Below are 14,255 nucleotides of genomic sequence, written 5' to 3' on the forward strand. Positions count from 1 at the left end.
GCCTGGAGTTGTTTACATTTAGCTAGATTAGCTAGGAATTGTTTAGATTTAGCTAGATTAGCCTGGAGTTGTTTAGATTTAGCTAGTTTAGCTAGGAGTTCTTTACATGTAGCTAGATTAGCTAGCAGTTGTTTACATTTAGCTAGATTAGCCTGGAGTTGTTTACATTTAGCTAGATTAGCTAGGAGTTGTTTAGATTTAGCTAGATTAGCTAGGAGTTGTTTAGATTTAGCTAGTTTAGCTAGGAGATGTTTACATGTAGCTAGATTAGCTAGCAGTTGTTTACATTTAGCGAGATTAGCCTGGAGTTGTTTAGATTTAGCTAGATTAGCTAGGAATTGTTTAGATTTAGCTAGATTAGCCTGGAGTTGTTTAGATTTAGCTAGATTAGCCTGGAGTTGTTTACATTTAGCTAGATTAGCTAGGAGTTGTTTAGATTTAGCTAGATTAGCCTGGAGTTGTTTAGATTTAGCTAGATTAGCTAGGAGTTGTTTAGATTTAGCTAGATTAGCTAGGAGTTGTTTAGATTTAGCTAGTTTAGCTAGGAGATGTTTACATGTAGCTAGATTAGCTAGCAGTTGTTTACATTTAGCGAGATTAGCCTGGAGTTGTTTAGATTTAGCTAGATTAGCTAGGAATTGTTTAGATTTAGCTAGATTAGCCTGGAGTTGTTTAGATTTAGCTAGATTAGCTAGGAGTTGTTTAGATTTAGCTAGATTAGCTAGGAGTTGTTTAGATTTAGCTAGTTTAGCTAGGAGATGTTTACATGTAGCTAGATTAGCTAGCAGTTGTTTACATTTAGTGAGATTAGCCTGGAGTTGTTTAGATTTAGCTAGATTAGCAAGGAATTGTTTACATTTAGCGAGATTAGCCTGGAGTTGTTTAGATTTAGCTAGATTAGCTAGGAATTGTTTAGATTTAGCTAGATTAGCCTGGAGTTTTTTAGATTTAGCTAGATTAGCTAGGAGATGTTTACATGTAGCTAGATTCGCTAGGAGTTGTCTACATTTAGCTAGATTAGCCTGGAGTTGTTTACATTTATCTAGATTAGCTAGGAGTTAAATAGTTCAGATTTAGCTAGATTAAATAGTAGTTGATTTAGATTTGGTTAGATTAGCCTGGAGTTGTTTTGTTCCGGTTTAGCTATATTAGCTAATAGTTGTTTAAATTTAGCTAGATTAACTAGAAATTTATCTGTTTTGGTTTAGCTAGATTAGCTAGGAGTTGTTTAGATTTCCCGAGATTATGCTTTCTTTAGAAATAAATATTTATTAACATCATGATTTTATTTTGTATTATTCCTATTTGTTTATGAAACTTATTTTAACTCAGAAAATGTTTTATATAATTCTGCAAAAAATCAGGGCTGTCTGTTGAGGGGTGACTTTATGAATATTAATGACTAGTGGGTGGGTGGGCTGTGTAAAATCTCTGCAATCATTAATATTCATTAGCTTGTAAATAACAGCCAACACCCATAAGGGTCTGTGGTAGGATTGTATACATCATGCCTATTTTGTACCTAGAGGTGCGAAAATGTACAGTTCAGCGGTAGAATTTTACGATTTTTGACTTCTTACTATGGTGATATGGGAGATGCCCGTTTTTAATGCCTTTTAAGTTAAAGCACGACTCGGAAAAAAGCTTCACCCGGTGGAAAAATTCAACGATTCACTGAAGGGGAAAGGACACGGGACGTGAAAGACGCTTTTGCTTCTGGTAGCATTTACTTTTGACCTGTGAATTCATAGGCCATGGTCTGGTGAGCCAATAGAAAACAAGTGGGAGGGACTGTGGTCTTTTTGGTTTTGTGTTTTGTGTTATTGCTCATGCTAATTGGGAAGGTGTGTATCTCCAAAATCTTATTTAAGGAAGTGTACCACTGGTGGTTATATCATACAGTGGAATGGTTTTTCATTTGTCCCTCTCTGTCCTTGTTCCTGTCTTCAGTGCTAGATGAAGAAGAAGGTGAAAGTTTTGAATTTGATGACGAAGCCCCCGAGGCCGAGCGCCCTCCCTCATTCCCTCCTGCTCTGGATTTCGACTCTTCAGGCTGCCCGGTTTTGGAGAATGCCGAGGCCGATCTCCCGCCACCACCACCGCCGCAGACCTGTTCTTCTGCTCCACACGGTCAGTTCCCTCCACCTCCTGAAGAGGGACATGGTGCAGATAAAGAGCTCCCGCCGCCTCCAGAGGGCGCTGATACACAAGGTATGATTATGGATCTCCTACTGCTACTGCTGTACAGTGGGTGTGAATTGTACACGATTTATCTATTTTTTTCCAAACAATAGGGAATCCCGGGTCCCGACGCAAAGTCAACCCGTACTCGGTGATCGACATTTCCCCCGATAGCCCGCCTGCATTGTTTTCCCCAGCCAATGGGAATGAAGGTGATGCCCAGGACGTACCCAGCAGCCCCATTGTGCCCTCTGGATACATGGTGCCCGTGCCTTGCGGCTATGCCTCGCCCTCCAACGTCCCAATCATCACCCCAGCCTACACCACGCCTGTCATCATCAGACACTTCTCAGTGGATGAAGAAGGTAAAGAGAAACAGATTTTTTCATTATGATCACGTTTAATTTGTATTTGTTGGCGCATGGATGAAATCATTTTGGATGAACTGAGGAAATAATGGTGCTCTCTGGGAGGTGCCTTCGCTCCGCCCATGGATCCCATCATCCAATTACAGTTTGTGTTTTCTTCTGCCAACTTTTTTGCCAACAAATTCCAACATCCAGATGGAAACTTGCTTCTCCCTCTCTCCTCTGCCGTGCTCTTTATGTTTTGCCATGAGTCTTTATTTAGCAGAACATTGCCTGTGATCAGGGTTTCCTGTTTGCTCTGAAAGTGTTGCTGCAGCTCTGTTTCTCACACGCTTATTCTTCATTCAGCGTTTAGGCCAGCTTTTTAAATGTATTCATATACGCAGCTCACTTTTTATGTTACGCATCTGAAGGTAAACGGTCTACAGTCGATTTATTCCCTGGTCATTTCTGATTTCGTTTTTTCCACTTCAGAATAATTGTTTAACTTTTGCTTTATCATGTTTTACAAAGGAACAGTAAACGTAGAACAATCATTGCTCTGCAGTTCTGCATAAAAATATGGAATAATATAAAATAATAATAAAATGAAGAATTTGTCCTCATGATGCTTGCCAAATTGGACAGATCTGATCATAAAAGCACGAACGTGGCGTAAACATGTGGAGTACGGAGGCAGTTTGCTCTGAAATAGAACTGACAATATTTTATAGCTTTGAAGAGTAAGAATGGGACAGACTGACACAGAGGCCACGCCTCCTTCACTGAGACTAACAGATCAAACACAGAGGCCACGCCTCCTTCACTGTGAGACTGTTAGGAACAGAGGCCACACCTCTTTCACTGTGAGACTGGTGGGAAAAGAGACCACACCTCCTTAACTGAGACTGACAATTACTGAGGCCACGCCTCCTTCACTGAGAATAACAAATCAAAGACAGAGACCACACCTCCTTCACTGAAACTGACAGACACCTACTGCCACATAGTGGCCACACCCATTTCACAGTCCAGAGCCATGGAAGCGTCACGTGACGATACCTAACCATGTTACAAAAACACTCAGATCTCCTAAAAGATGAACAGTTTCTCCACTGTATCTTAATGTAAGCATGTTGCTGCCCCCTGTTGGTGGAAATGTCTTACAGCTGTTCGTCAGATATTGAGCAACATTGTTTATTCCGCTTCAGTGGAAAGAGAAGTTTTGTTTTTTTTTGGTTTCCTTATATTTTTAATAATAATAATAATAATAATTTAATAATGCATATTGTACATTCATAACAGCCCTCGTTTTTATTTTAAAAATTTTATGAATTTTTCCAATCATATTTACATCAGTGATGCTAGTGACTGTCCACCCACACACACACACACACACGCACACACACACATTTTAATGTCTTATATAATAGATTCCATTCCCTGCATTTTCCAGTAATTTAACATCAGGACACAAGTCTGCTGACTGACACATCACACTCTCATAATCTCCATATTACCCCCCCCCCCTTTTTTTTTTTTAATACCCAAGTCCATCTGAATGCAACACCAGAGATTAATTATTTAAAAAAAAAATTCTGCCATTCTTCATTTCCATCAATATTGTTTATTTTCTTAACAATTGATGAGAATAAAATATAGTGCTTATTTCTAAATAAACTGACTATTATAACTCTATAAGAGGTGTCCAGGCTTAACCGGACATTAATTTCATATTGTGGAGTAAACACGACAAAATAAAACTTATGTCTTAATCATGCAACTAATATTCTTTTCTTTTTTTTTCCTTTTTTAAAAAAATTTCCTCTGCAGTGAGCATTGTGGGGGCGGGGCATACTCTGACTGACAGGTGAGTGTTTTAACTGAATTGTTTGTGCGTTGTATTAGAAATACTTTTGTAGCTGTTTTTAATTAAATGTAGTATTTCATCTGCACAGTTTTATGATTTTTCCGTATTTTTTTGCGTGATAATTACCTTGTAATGGGACTCGGATGTAGGAAAACGTTCCATGGATCCTGTCTTAATCGCTAGTTTTTGATGGAAAAGCGTGGTTGAATTCTGGATCGTGATTGGTCAGAAGGTGTTGATTTAATTATTTTTTTTTATATAACAGCAGCACTGACAGTAGTGTAGGTTTATCTTAATGCACTTGTTTTAATACGTTACCGTTTCTATAGTAACAGATCGCTCGCACGGACTTGTACGGAGGAATAAAAGATCGTCGATGTGATGAAGTTTTTTTGAAATGTTAAGTCGTTTATTTAACATTTGTGGGCGGAGCTTCCGGTGTCTGTGGTAAATGACAACTTGCGTTGTTGTTGTTGTTTTTTTTTCCGTTTAGTTTTTTTGTCTTATTAATTTTAAGCTAATTAATTTAAGCAACAAAAAAAAATAAATCAAAGATCCCGTGCTACGGCTTTCAAAATGGCCGACCCACTAAACCCACTCTGGTTTGCTGCAACGATGCTCTTCTAAAAGCCGTAACAGGACGGCAATCTTACCGGACAGCTACAAAGTACGCTATTGTTGACGGAGAAATGTATACGAAATGTACTAACGGACAGAAAAAATATTCCTCAAACTCGCTTTGAATAAATAGTTCTCCACTTTCTGATTGATCGATTGGCGTAAAGCAGAACGTGGTCATTTAATTCAATCGCAGGTCTATCGTTAGAGGATCTTTTAATCGTATAATCTGACCTGAAGAACACGTGTCATCACACAGTCTGTTATAGACTTCAGCCCAGAGTTTATCCGTATGTTGTAGCGTGTGATCGGTAATAATCTAAACCGATGTTTACCTGTCTCACCTACAGCGTCTTCACCGTAGACCATCCGGCGATAAGGGAGGAAGACGCTCTGGCGAAGTGGGCTTCGGACCCTGCTAACACGGCCTGGATGGAGAGTAAGGCCTCGTTTTATTCACTTTAAGGTCGAGATGGGGAAAATACAAATTCGCAAATTGTATGAACTGATCGTATGAATTGTAAGAACTGATCGGACCATGAAGCCTTTCGCATGTGCATTTCTTTGACGAGAATCTCTCCTCGTTATGAGGCTGAATTGCGTAAGCTTGTCCTGACTGATGAAATGTAAACAGTTCTGAAGTAGATTCCCAGACCCAGAAGATTTCCTTCCTCTTCTGCAGAGGAAGTTGTCCTGCGACATGACTTTCCTTCAAAGCAGCGGCATCCGCTCGAGTCTGACTGCTGCATGAGATTATACACACACACACACACACACACGCAGGTTGTCCCTGTCCTTCCCAGTAAAGATATGAGGATTTAGGACATGCGTGCATGTGTGTTTGCGTCTGCATTTCAGATCCAGATGAAGTTATTTACGACGACGTTCCGAGAGAGAATTCGGGATCCACTACAGGTCGGTGTGTCCGAGTTCCTGCTCCCTCTCTGTCTGTCCGTCCGTCCGTCTGTCTTCCTCTTACTTCTGCATTTCACTCTGCTCGCCGTTTTCTGCCACTGTGGCGTCTTTACACGTTTCGACTCCAACTGAATCTATTCTAACAAGGTCTGTTCATTTCATTATTGACCAACTTTGATCAACTCGGTTTTTTCAACTCGGTTCTAAGCTCAAACTACTGAACTGCAGCTTAAATTTAGAAAGTACCAAACTGCCCAATTGAAACTCAGTAAACTGCGTTTAGTACCCGCCTTACTGTGCTCATTGAAACCTCAGTGCCCGTTACACCAGGTCTTGCTGCAGGTCTTTTGCAGTCACTCGAGGGTTTTTCACAACCTGCCTTCTCACAAATCTGCTTGCAGCTGTTGATCGCTTCCTTTTTCTTCCCCGTCCAGGTATTTCATACATTTTCTTCCCCTAGCCAGTTCAGGTATTTCATGTGTTCCAGCTCAAGCACACCTGCCGCAACTAATGAAGCCCTTGATTACTGGCATCAGGTGTGCTTGAGACAACACCTGTTTTGCATATTTGTGCTGTTGTGAGGGAATCTCTTCAGGGGGTTGAATAATTTTGAAACTGGAGAAATCATTATAAGTTGCATTTTCAGTTGAATTTGTCGAAACCACCTGAAGCGTTCGTCGTGTTGAGCTATTTCAATCACTTTCATATGATTTGTTCATCGCAAACAGCTGCAAGTCTGTAAAATTTGACAAGAAACCTGATTTGCACTGGGGGTTGAATCATTTTGATTGCAACTGTATTTACCAAGGGTGTCGATATTAGTACCTTACCCCACTACTAGACTATCTAAAGTAACTATCTACTACTAAACTCGCTTCTAAATTCAACTCGACTGCAGCTCAAACTACTGAACTGCCCCAAGTCAAAATCACGAGCTGCTAAACTCAAACTCGTAAGACGATAATTCCAAACTACTGAACTGCAGCTCGAGCTGATCATTTCTAACTAATGAACTCAAACTACTGAAACGATCCAGTCAAACTACTGAGCTGATAAACTGCTAAACTAAAGCTTCTACACTTATTACTGATTAATAAACAGCTAAATTGTAACTGCTAAACTCAAACTCCTGGGCTGTTACACCCTCTACTGAACTCTTAAACTCAAAATACTGAACTGTTTGATTCAAACAGATAAACTAATAAGCTGCTTAACGTTCAATACTGAACTGGCCAAACTACTGAACTACTCCATTTTTTGTTAAGATCATTAATAATGTGGTTAAGTTCAGCTTACATGAAATTTGCCCAGTCAGCATATCTAACTGTGGAAGTGGTGTGTGTGGGTGTGGGTGTGTGTGTGTGTGTGTGGGTGTCAGGCTCTCACAACCCGTAATATTCTAATAATAATATTCCAGTAAAGATTTTATATTCACTTTCATTTCCTCAGAAACAGCAGTGAGAAGTGTTATGGACATGATGGTGATGCTAATAGTGTCTCTGTGTGTGTGTGTGTGTGTGTGTGTGTGTGTGTGTGTGTGTGTGTGTGAGAGCAGACGTGGATGAGATGATCTATGATGATGTGGAGCTTGGTGAGGAGGGAGGTAGCAGCTCCGTGGAGAACGGCTGGAGCTCCAGCGAGTTCGAGAGCTACGATGAGGAGAGCGATGGAGAAGGCGGGCACGGAGAGAACGGCGTCCTTCCCAACGCCTTCATCCGCCGACACACACCCAGCACCAAAACACACGTATGCACACACACACACACATGCACAGTTTTATGAAACAAATTGTGTAGCAGGTTTGTACATGGGGAAAAAAATATGTTACAATCCTCAGGCCTGCAACAATCCTCTAATTCTTTAAGAATATAGCAACCATTCGCACAACCGTGTGCCAACAATTTCACCAAAATCCAACAATAATCCTAGAATAATTCGACCATTTTCCATTAACCCACCAAAGATCCTGTAATGACCTTCAGTCAAGCCTCTATCATTCCAGAAAATCTGATCATCCTCCAACAGTGCTGCAAGAATTCCTCAACAGTTCTTCAACTACAATCCAACAATTCTCAATCTCGCCAAGATCCTCAAACAAACCTCACCCAGAATCCTAACGTCATCCTCCAACAATCCATACGATCCCTGAACATGTCTCCAACGTTCATTCATTTCTTTAACAATACTGCAGAAATCTTACCAGAATCCTTCAGCAGACCTTGAAGTCTTCAGCAATTCCTCATCAATCCCCAAACAATCCCTCAACTATTCGCCCACGATCCTCCATTTATCCAGCGGTCCGGCAAAAATCCTCGAACGAGCTTCGGCCGACCTTTCCAAAAATTCCTCCAGCAATCATTAGTCCTTTTAAAAATCCATCCAATAATATTCAAAATAACATTCAAGAATCATGCAGAACTCCAACAAGCCTTCGGTTTTCCAACAGTAATGCAAATAATCCACCGACAATTCTCAAACAAGCCTCTATCAATCGGATAATCCTCCAACAGCTCTTAATTTTACCCAAATCTTTCAATATTATACAGCACAAAATCTTCAGATTCTTCAAATCAAGTATGTAATTTGTAATTGTAAAATGTAAAAATGTAATTACACTTACACCTAACGTCTGCGTGTGCCTTCCGTATGGAGTCTTCTCTTAAACGGTGACCACATGAACATGTTGCAATACAGTCTTGGGTGAATTATTATTATTATTATTGTTGTTATTATTATTATTATTATTATTATTATTGAGGAAGTAGCAAACACACACTGATGGGTGTGTAAAGTAATATTTATGTTGTGTAGTCTGAGCAAAAAGCTGAAAGAGTTTCAGTAATGAAGCCCTTCAGCTGCAGCGACTTTTCAGGAAAGTCCTCCTGAAAAGGGAATTGAATGACAGTGTTAGTAAATGAATAGTGTGTGTGTGTGTGTGTGTGTGTAATGTCCCGCTTTGCTGCTCTCTATGCAGCTCTCTCAAGATCTGACACGCTTGAAAGAGCACTATGAGCGAAAGGTGAAAGATCTCATGGTGAACGCAGTGGGCGCGGTCGAGCTGCAGCAGCTCAGACACAAACATGAGCAGAAGGTAAAAAAAATTAATAAAGAAAAAGTCTGTCCATCCTTCTGTCCATCCATCCATCAATCTACCCATCCTGTTCCTTTCGCTGTTTAACACACTGCTGGTGGTGGGTCTCTCGTCTCACGTCTCACGTCTCACATCCCTCCATGGTCGCTGTGGTAGCATGCTAGCATTAGCGCCTCTGTAGCTATGTTTCCATCCAAATGTTTTGCAAAATTTTATACCACCGGAAAAAAAAAAAAAAACTGATGTCGAGTTGCCTCTTGGCTGAATCCTTGACGCCGGTTTACTTTATTAGCTCGAGTGAAGTTTGTTATACGAGTCCTAGCGTAGACTTCCATAGCGCAGCTTACCCATAAGGCTTTGCAGTCTGATGCAAGGACGAGTGCAAGAGTTTAGAAAGGAAAATATCTATAAAATACCCTTACTAAATAAATAAATAAATAAATAAATAAATAAATAAGCCTACTATTGCATCTGTGTATGACGCCACATTCAGTTAACTGTTTAGCAAGCTAGCTAGTTAGCAAACTGAATATATTAGCAAAGTATCTGTACAGACGAAGCAATCGGCTACCCAAAATTCATGCCAACTATCTGATTTGATTTTCTATTCGGCTAACCAATTTACCCAGCTAGCTAGTTAGTGCAAGTTTTATGTAGCAGTAAGTACTACATCTGTACATGACTGCTGATTTAAACTTTGTGTCCTTTTTCAGTCAGCTCATTTGTAAACTAGCTAGCAGATCAGCTGGTTAGCATGACTGTTATTCATTACTGTGTTCTCCTAACTGTTATTATCTGTGCAAAACAGACAAACTATCTGTTTGACGTGCTAGTGAGTGGGCTAACTAGCTTGCAAGGTAAAATAGCATATGTTTTGAAGGAAATTGCCAAGGAAATAGTTTTTGTGCTAAAGATAGCCAGCAGATGCTAACTTTAAAAGGTTTATGTGGTAAATGGCAGTAAAATCCAGAAATGGAGAAACTGGAGCATGTATTTACCACATCATTTAATTATCATTTGTTTTCTGAGGGGACTTTAAGGGGGGAGAAAACGTTTTTTTTTTAAAAAAAAACAAAAACAGGCGGATGGAAACTTCACTCGTGTGTGTTTGTGTGTGTTTTGTGGGTGTGGTCTTTGTTGCTCCTTCTAATTCGTGTTGCTTTGCATGTTATTTAAGTGTTGCTGGTCACTACAAGCACATGTTGTGTAGTGACTGCTCCAGCAGTTTCAGCTTTGGGACTTTTTTCTTTCTGGATTATTCTCGATTTCTACAAAACAAAACAAAAATACATGAGGATTTCATTCATGTTTAAAAAAATATATATTTTACATTTATGGAAGGAGTCTCCAGTGTCAGAGCTTTGTAACAGTCACGGGGTTTTGCAGAGTTTGCCGGAACGGGAAAGTCTTCAAGATAGAGGAGTTTACGCTTTCCAGCTGAGAGAGAGAGAGAGATCGCGTGAGACAGAGAGTGAGATAGATGGACACAGACAGAGTGAGAGAGAGAGACGAGACAGACAGAGCAACATAGAGGGATAGAGAGAGTGAGACAGACAGACAGAGAGAGCGAGACAGTGAGAGAGACGAGACAGACGGAGAGAGCGGTGAGACAGAGGGGGAGAGAGAGACAGACAGAGCACCAGAGAGGGATGAGAGAGTGAGACAGACAGAGAGGGAGAAACAGAGAGAGAGAGACAGTGAGAGAGACGAGACAGACAGAGAGAGAGATGAGACAGTGAGAGAGACGAGACAGACGGAGAGAGCGGTGAGACAGAGGGGGAGAGAGAGACAGACAGAGCACCAGAGAGGGATGAGAGAGTGAGACAGACAGAGAGGGAGAAACAGACAGAGAGAGACAGTGAGAGAGACGAGACAGACAGAGAGAGAGATGAGACAGAGGGAGAGAGAGACAGAGGGAGAGACAGTCAGACAGAGAGAGAGATGAGACAGAGGGAGAGACAGACAGACAGAGGGAGAGAGAGACAGGGAGAGACAGAGAGAGAGAGATGAGACAGAGAGGAAGAGAGAGACAGACAGAGCAACAGAGAGGGATGAGAGAGTGAGACAGACAGAGAGGGAGAAACAGACAGAGAGAAACAGTGAGAGAGACGAGACAGACGGAGAGAGAGATGAGACAGAGGGAGAGACAGACAGACAGAGAGAGAGATGAGACAGAGGGGAAGAGAGAGACAGACAGAGCAACAGAGAGGGATGAGAGAATAAGACAGACAGAGAGGGAGAAACAGACAGAGAGAAACAGTGAGAGAGACGAGACAGAGGGTGAGAGAGAGAGGGAGACACAGACAGACAGAGGGAGAGACAGACAGAGAGAGAGATGAGACAGAGGGGGAGAGAGAGACAGACAGAGCAACAGAGAGGGATGAGAGAATGAGACAGACAGAGAGGGAAGGACAGTGAGAGCGAGACAGTGAGAGAGACGAGACAGATGGAGAGAGAGATGAGACAGAGGGAGAGACAGACAGAGAGGGATGGACAGAGTGGGAGAAACAGACAGGCATGGACCGATAGAGAGAGAGAGAGACAGACAGAAAGAGAGAGAGAGGCAGACACTGAAGAGAAAACGAGAGACAGATAGAGAGAAGAGCGAGAGACCGACCGACAGACCGAGAAAGTGACAGAGAAGGACAGAGAGAAAGACGGACAGATTTACAGAGAGAGAGAGAGCGAGAGAGAGAGAGAAGGTGTCGCTGGTGATGAAACGGCTGTTTATCGCAGCTATAAAGTAAACAGGAATGAACTTGTCTCTCAGACGCTCCACAGCATTAAATCTTAACTATAAACCGTTAAAACGTTAAAACGTCCTTCATTAATAACAGAAACGTTATAATATCCTCCTCGCTGACTGATGGCTGTGGTGTAAGCGGAGTAACACACTCCATTCTGCACTTCGGTCTCATCACACCACCCCGACACGGATTACTCTCATTACCGCGCGGTCTGGAGTGTGTTCCTCTTCTCTTCTGTAAATTTATTCACAATAGATCAGTTGTACAGTACAGCTGAACGTCGTGAGCTGCTGCTGCAGTCTTTTCCCCATGTGTCTCCTACATGAAACCCTCTTCACGACATCTCGATGTTTTAACCCATGACAACATTTCATATCTCCAGACATGATGGCTCATGGCCTGGTTCGGTGTTTCGTGAGGATGTTCCTCGTTCATCTACAGCAGAAGAATGATAGCGCTTATAGTTCGGGGCTGTTGTTGGGGTTTAAGGTGCGAGAGATGAGAGGTGATGAGACCTGAAAGTGTGCGTGAGTTTAGGGATCGAGGATAAAGTTAGGGTTTGGGGTATGATGATTGGTGGAGAACCAAAAAATGTTGGCGTGTTAGGTTTAGGAGTCGGGGTTTAGGGTTCAGAGTCTGAAGGTGAGTTATTCGTTAAGGGGCTTGGATTTCCTGGATACTTGGACATGTTAGAAAAGTTGCGCATATGATGATATATACGCGATGGAAAACGAGAGCGCTAAGCATGGGGGGCGGGGCTTTCTGGCGGGATCCTATTAATATCAGAGAGTATACAAATGTCGGTCGTTTTAATCAGATTAATATGTTGATTAGTTCCGCTGCTGTTTTTATTGGAGGAGGGAATTGAAGGCTGGTCTTCTGGCTTACTTTTATGTTAATTTGTGGAGATCTTACACGAAATATGAAGTCAAAAACACAAAAGTTAGCATTTCAGCTCTAGAGATAACCGAATCTTTACATCGCACGAGATTAATTCGGACGTAAAGGTCCGGAGGCGCGCTGCTTTCGTCGTAGCTTCAGAAACCTTCTGAGGTTAATCTGACGAGATGTTCGTTTGGCTCTTTTGGCTCTCGTATTATTCCGACGCGTCCCGGTCGTGAAGTCACGTCTCGCTGAATGAATAATCAGTTGTATGCTTTTGCGTGAGATTGCGTGACTGAATCGTGTTTGGTCTTATGTGAACAGATGCAAAAGCTGGTGAGGGCGGCCAAGCACGGCACCAAAGACGGCCTGGAGAAAACCAAAGCGGCGGTCAAGAAGGGAAAGTCCTTCATTCGAACCAAATCTTTTGGTCACGGTAGGAGGAGTTCCGCATCTACACTTCCGCTTTCCTGTTCCTTCGAAGCTGCATTTCTTTTCATGTTGACGTGGGGGCAGTATCGCACCACTCCGCCACTGATTAGTTTGCTATAACGGCTCGTACGCCCGTGTTTTATTCGTTACTTAACGCTCTTGTTCCTGTTTGGTTCCATCTAGATGAACCTTTTTTATTTTTAACGTCGGTTAGTTGTATAAAACACTAAATAACTCCGAGGACGTAGAAGCTAATAAGGACCCGAGCGTGAGCTGAGTAATGCTGATTGATTTCCGATTCATTTTCCATCAATTTAAAGACATCACGTTAAGACAGAAAATCCCAAAAGTCAATGTTAAAGCTAATCTCTGTTGTGATTTTTTTTTTAATCTGTTTTAACCGTCTGTGTGTGTGTGTGTGTGTGTGTGTGTGTGTTAGAGAGGAAGGCATCATGTTTTGAAGAAGAGCCATCCGAACTCTTCATCGAGGTGGAATGTTTAAACGTGGAGCCTGTGTTAGGCCCCGCCCCCGAGGGACTCTCTCAACAGCAGGTGTATACACACACACACACACACACTTGAACATTCAATATAGACACAGCTAACATTTAATTGACTATTTTATACCCAGCACCATGATTTTGAGTTTTATAGATCTCTAACGTGAATCATTTGTAACTTTATAAAACGTTAAAATAATGGTTTAAAGATGTTGGAAATTTCCTAGAAGTTAACACACACCGGTCGAATCTTATTAGGCCAAAAATGTAAAAATTCAACAGAGGTTTATATTTGTCAAATTGTCAACCTTTTAATAATGCGAGCAGAAACGGCAAGAGACGTTGATGAATAATATAAAAGATAAAGTGCAGGGTATTTACATTCATTTCACTGGGGAGCCTCCTTATAAACAAATTTTATTCAAGAATGATGTGGGGGGGAAAAATCCATAAAAATGACAGAATTTTATCGTGACATACCGCACATGTATATGGTTAGGAAGCAAAAGCACCAAGAATATGCAACAGTAGTTTCACTATGATCGTACTACACAGTCTTTATATACATTTTATATATATGTATGTGTGTGTCTGTGTCTATGGGTATATATATATATATATTAGTTAAAAATTGTGTACATCTAACCAAAATTGTACAGTGTTTTAGATATT

At 41.3% G+C, this 14,255-nt stretch overlaps 1 protein-coding gene and 1 long non-coding RNA gene across 3 annotated transcripts in view; one reads left to right on the forward strand and one right to left on the reverse strand.

Moving 5' to 3' along the window:
• The window catches only part of arhgef10 (Rho guanine nucleotide exchange factor (GEF) 10), a 77,628-nt gene that overhangs the window by 15,072 nt on the left and 48,301 nt on the right, over positions 1-14,255 (forward strand). Inside the window, exons 3-11 of one of the 2 annotated variants that reach the window (XM_053633704.1) lie at positions 1,951-2,211; positions 2,295-2,546; positions 4,362-4,398; positions 5,367-5,455; positions 5,875-5,931; positions 7,487-7,677; positions 8,906-9,022; positions 12,976-13,087; positions 13,523-13,635. In XM_053633704.1, the coding sequence (XP_053489679.1) occupies positions 1,951-2,211; positions 2,295-2,546; positions 4,362-4,398; positions 5,367-5,455; positions 5,875-5,931; positions 7,487-7,677; positions 8,906-9,022; positions 12,976-13,087; positions 13,523-13,635 (1,229 nt within the window). The remainder of the gene's footprint in view (positions 1-1,950; positions 2,212-2,294; positions 2,547-4,361; positions 4,399-5,366; positions 5,456-5,874; positions 5,932-7,486; positions 7,678-8,905; positions 9,023-12,975; positions 13,088-13,522; positions 13,636-14,255) is intronic. The other variant, XM_053633705.1, reaches the window with a different exon arrangement.
• The window catches only part of LOC128613129 (uncharacterized), a 10,327-nt gene continuing 5,087 nt past the window's right edge, over positions 9,016-14,255 (reverse strand). Inside the window, exon 3 of the long non-coding RNA XR_008386831.1 lies at positions 9,016-10,290. This is a non-coding gene — a long non-coding RNA (uncharacterized LOC128613129). The remainder of the gene's footprint in view (positions 10,291-14,255) is intronic.

Source organism: Ictalurus furcatus, chromosome 9 (genome assembly GCF_023375685.1).
Source record: "Ictalurus furcatus strain D&B chromosome 9, Billie_1.0, whole genome shotgun sequence".
NCBI classification, from domain to species: domain Eukaryota; kingdom Metazoa; phylum Chordata; class Actinopteri; order Siluriformes; family Ictaluridae; genus Ictalurus; species Ictalurus furcatus.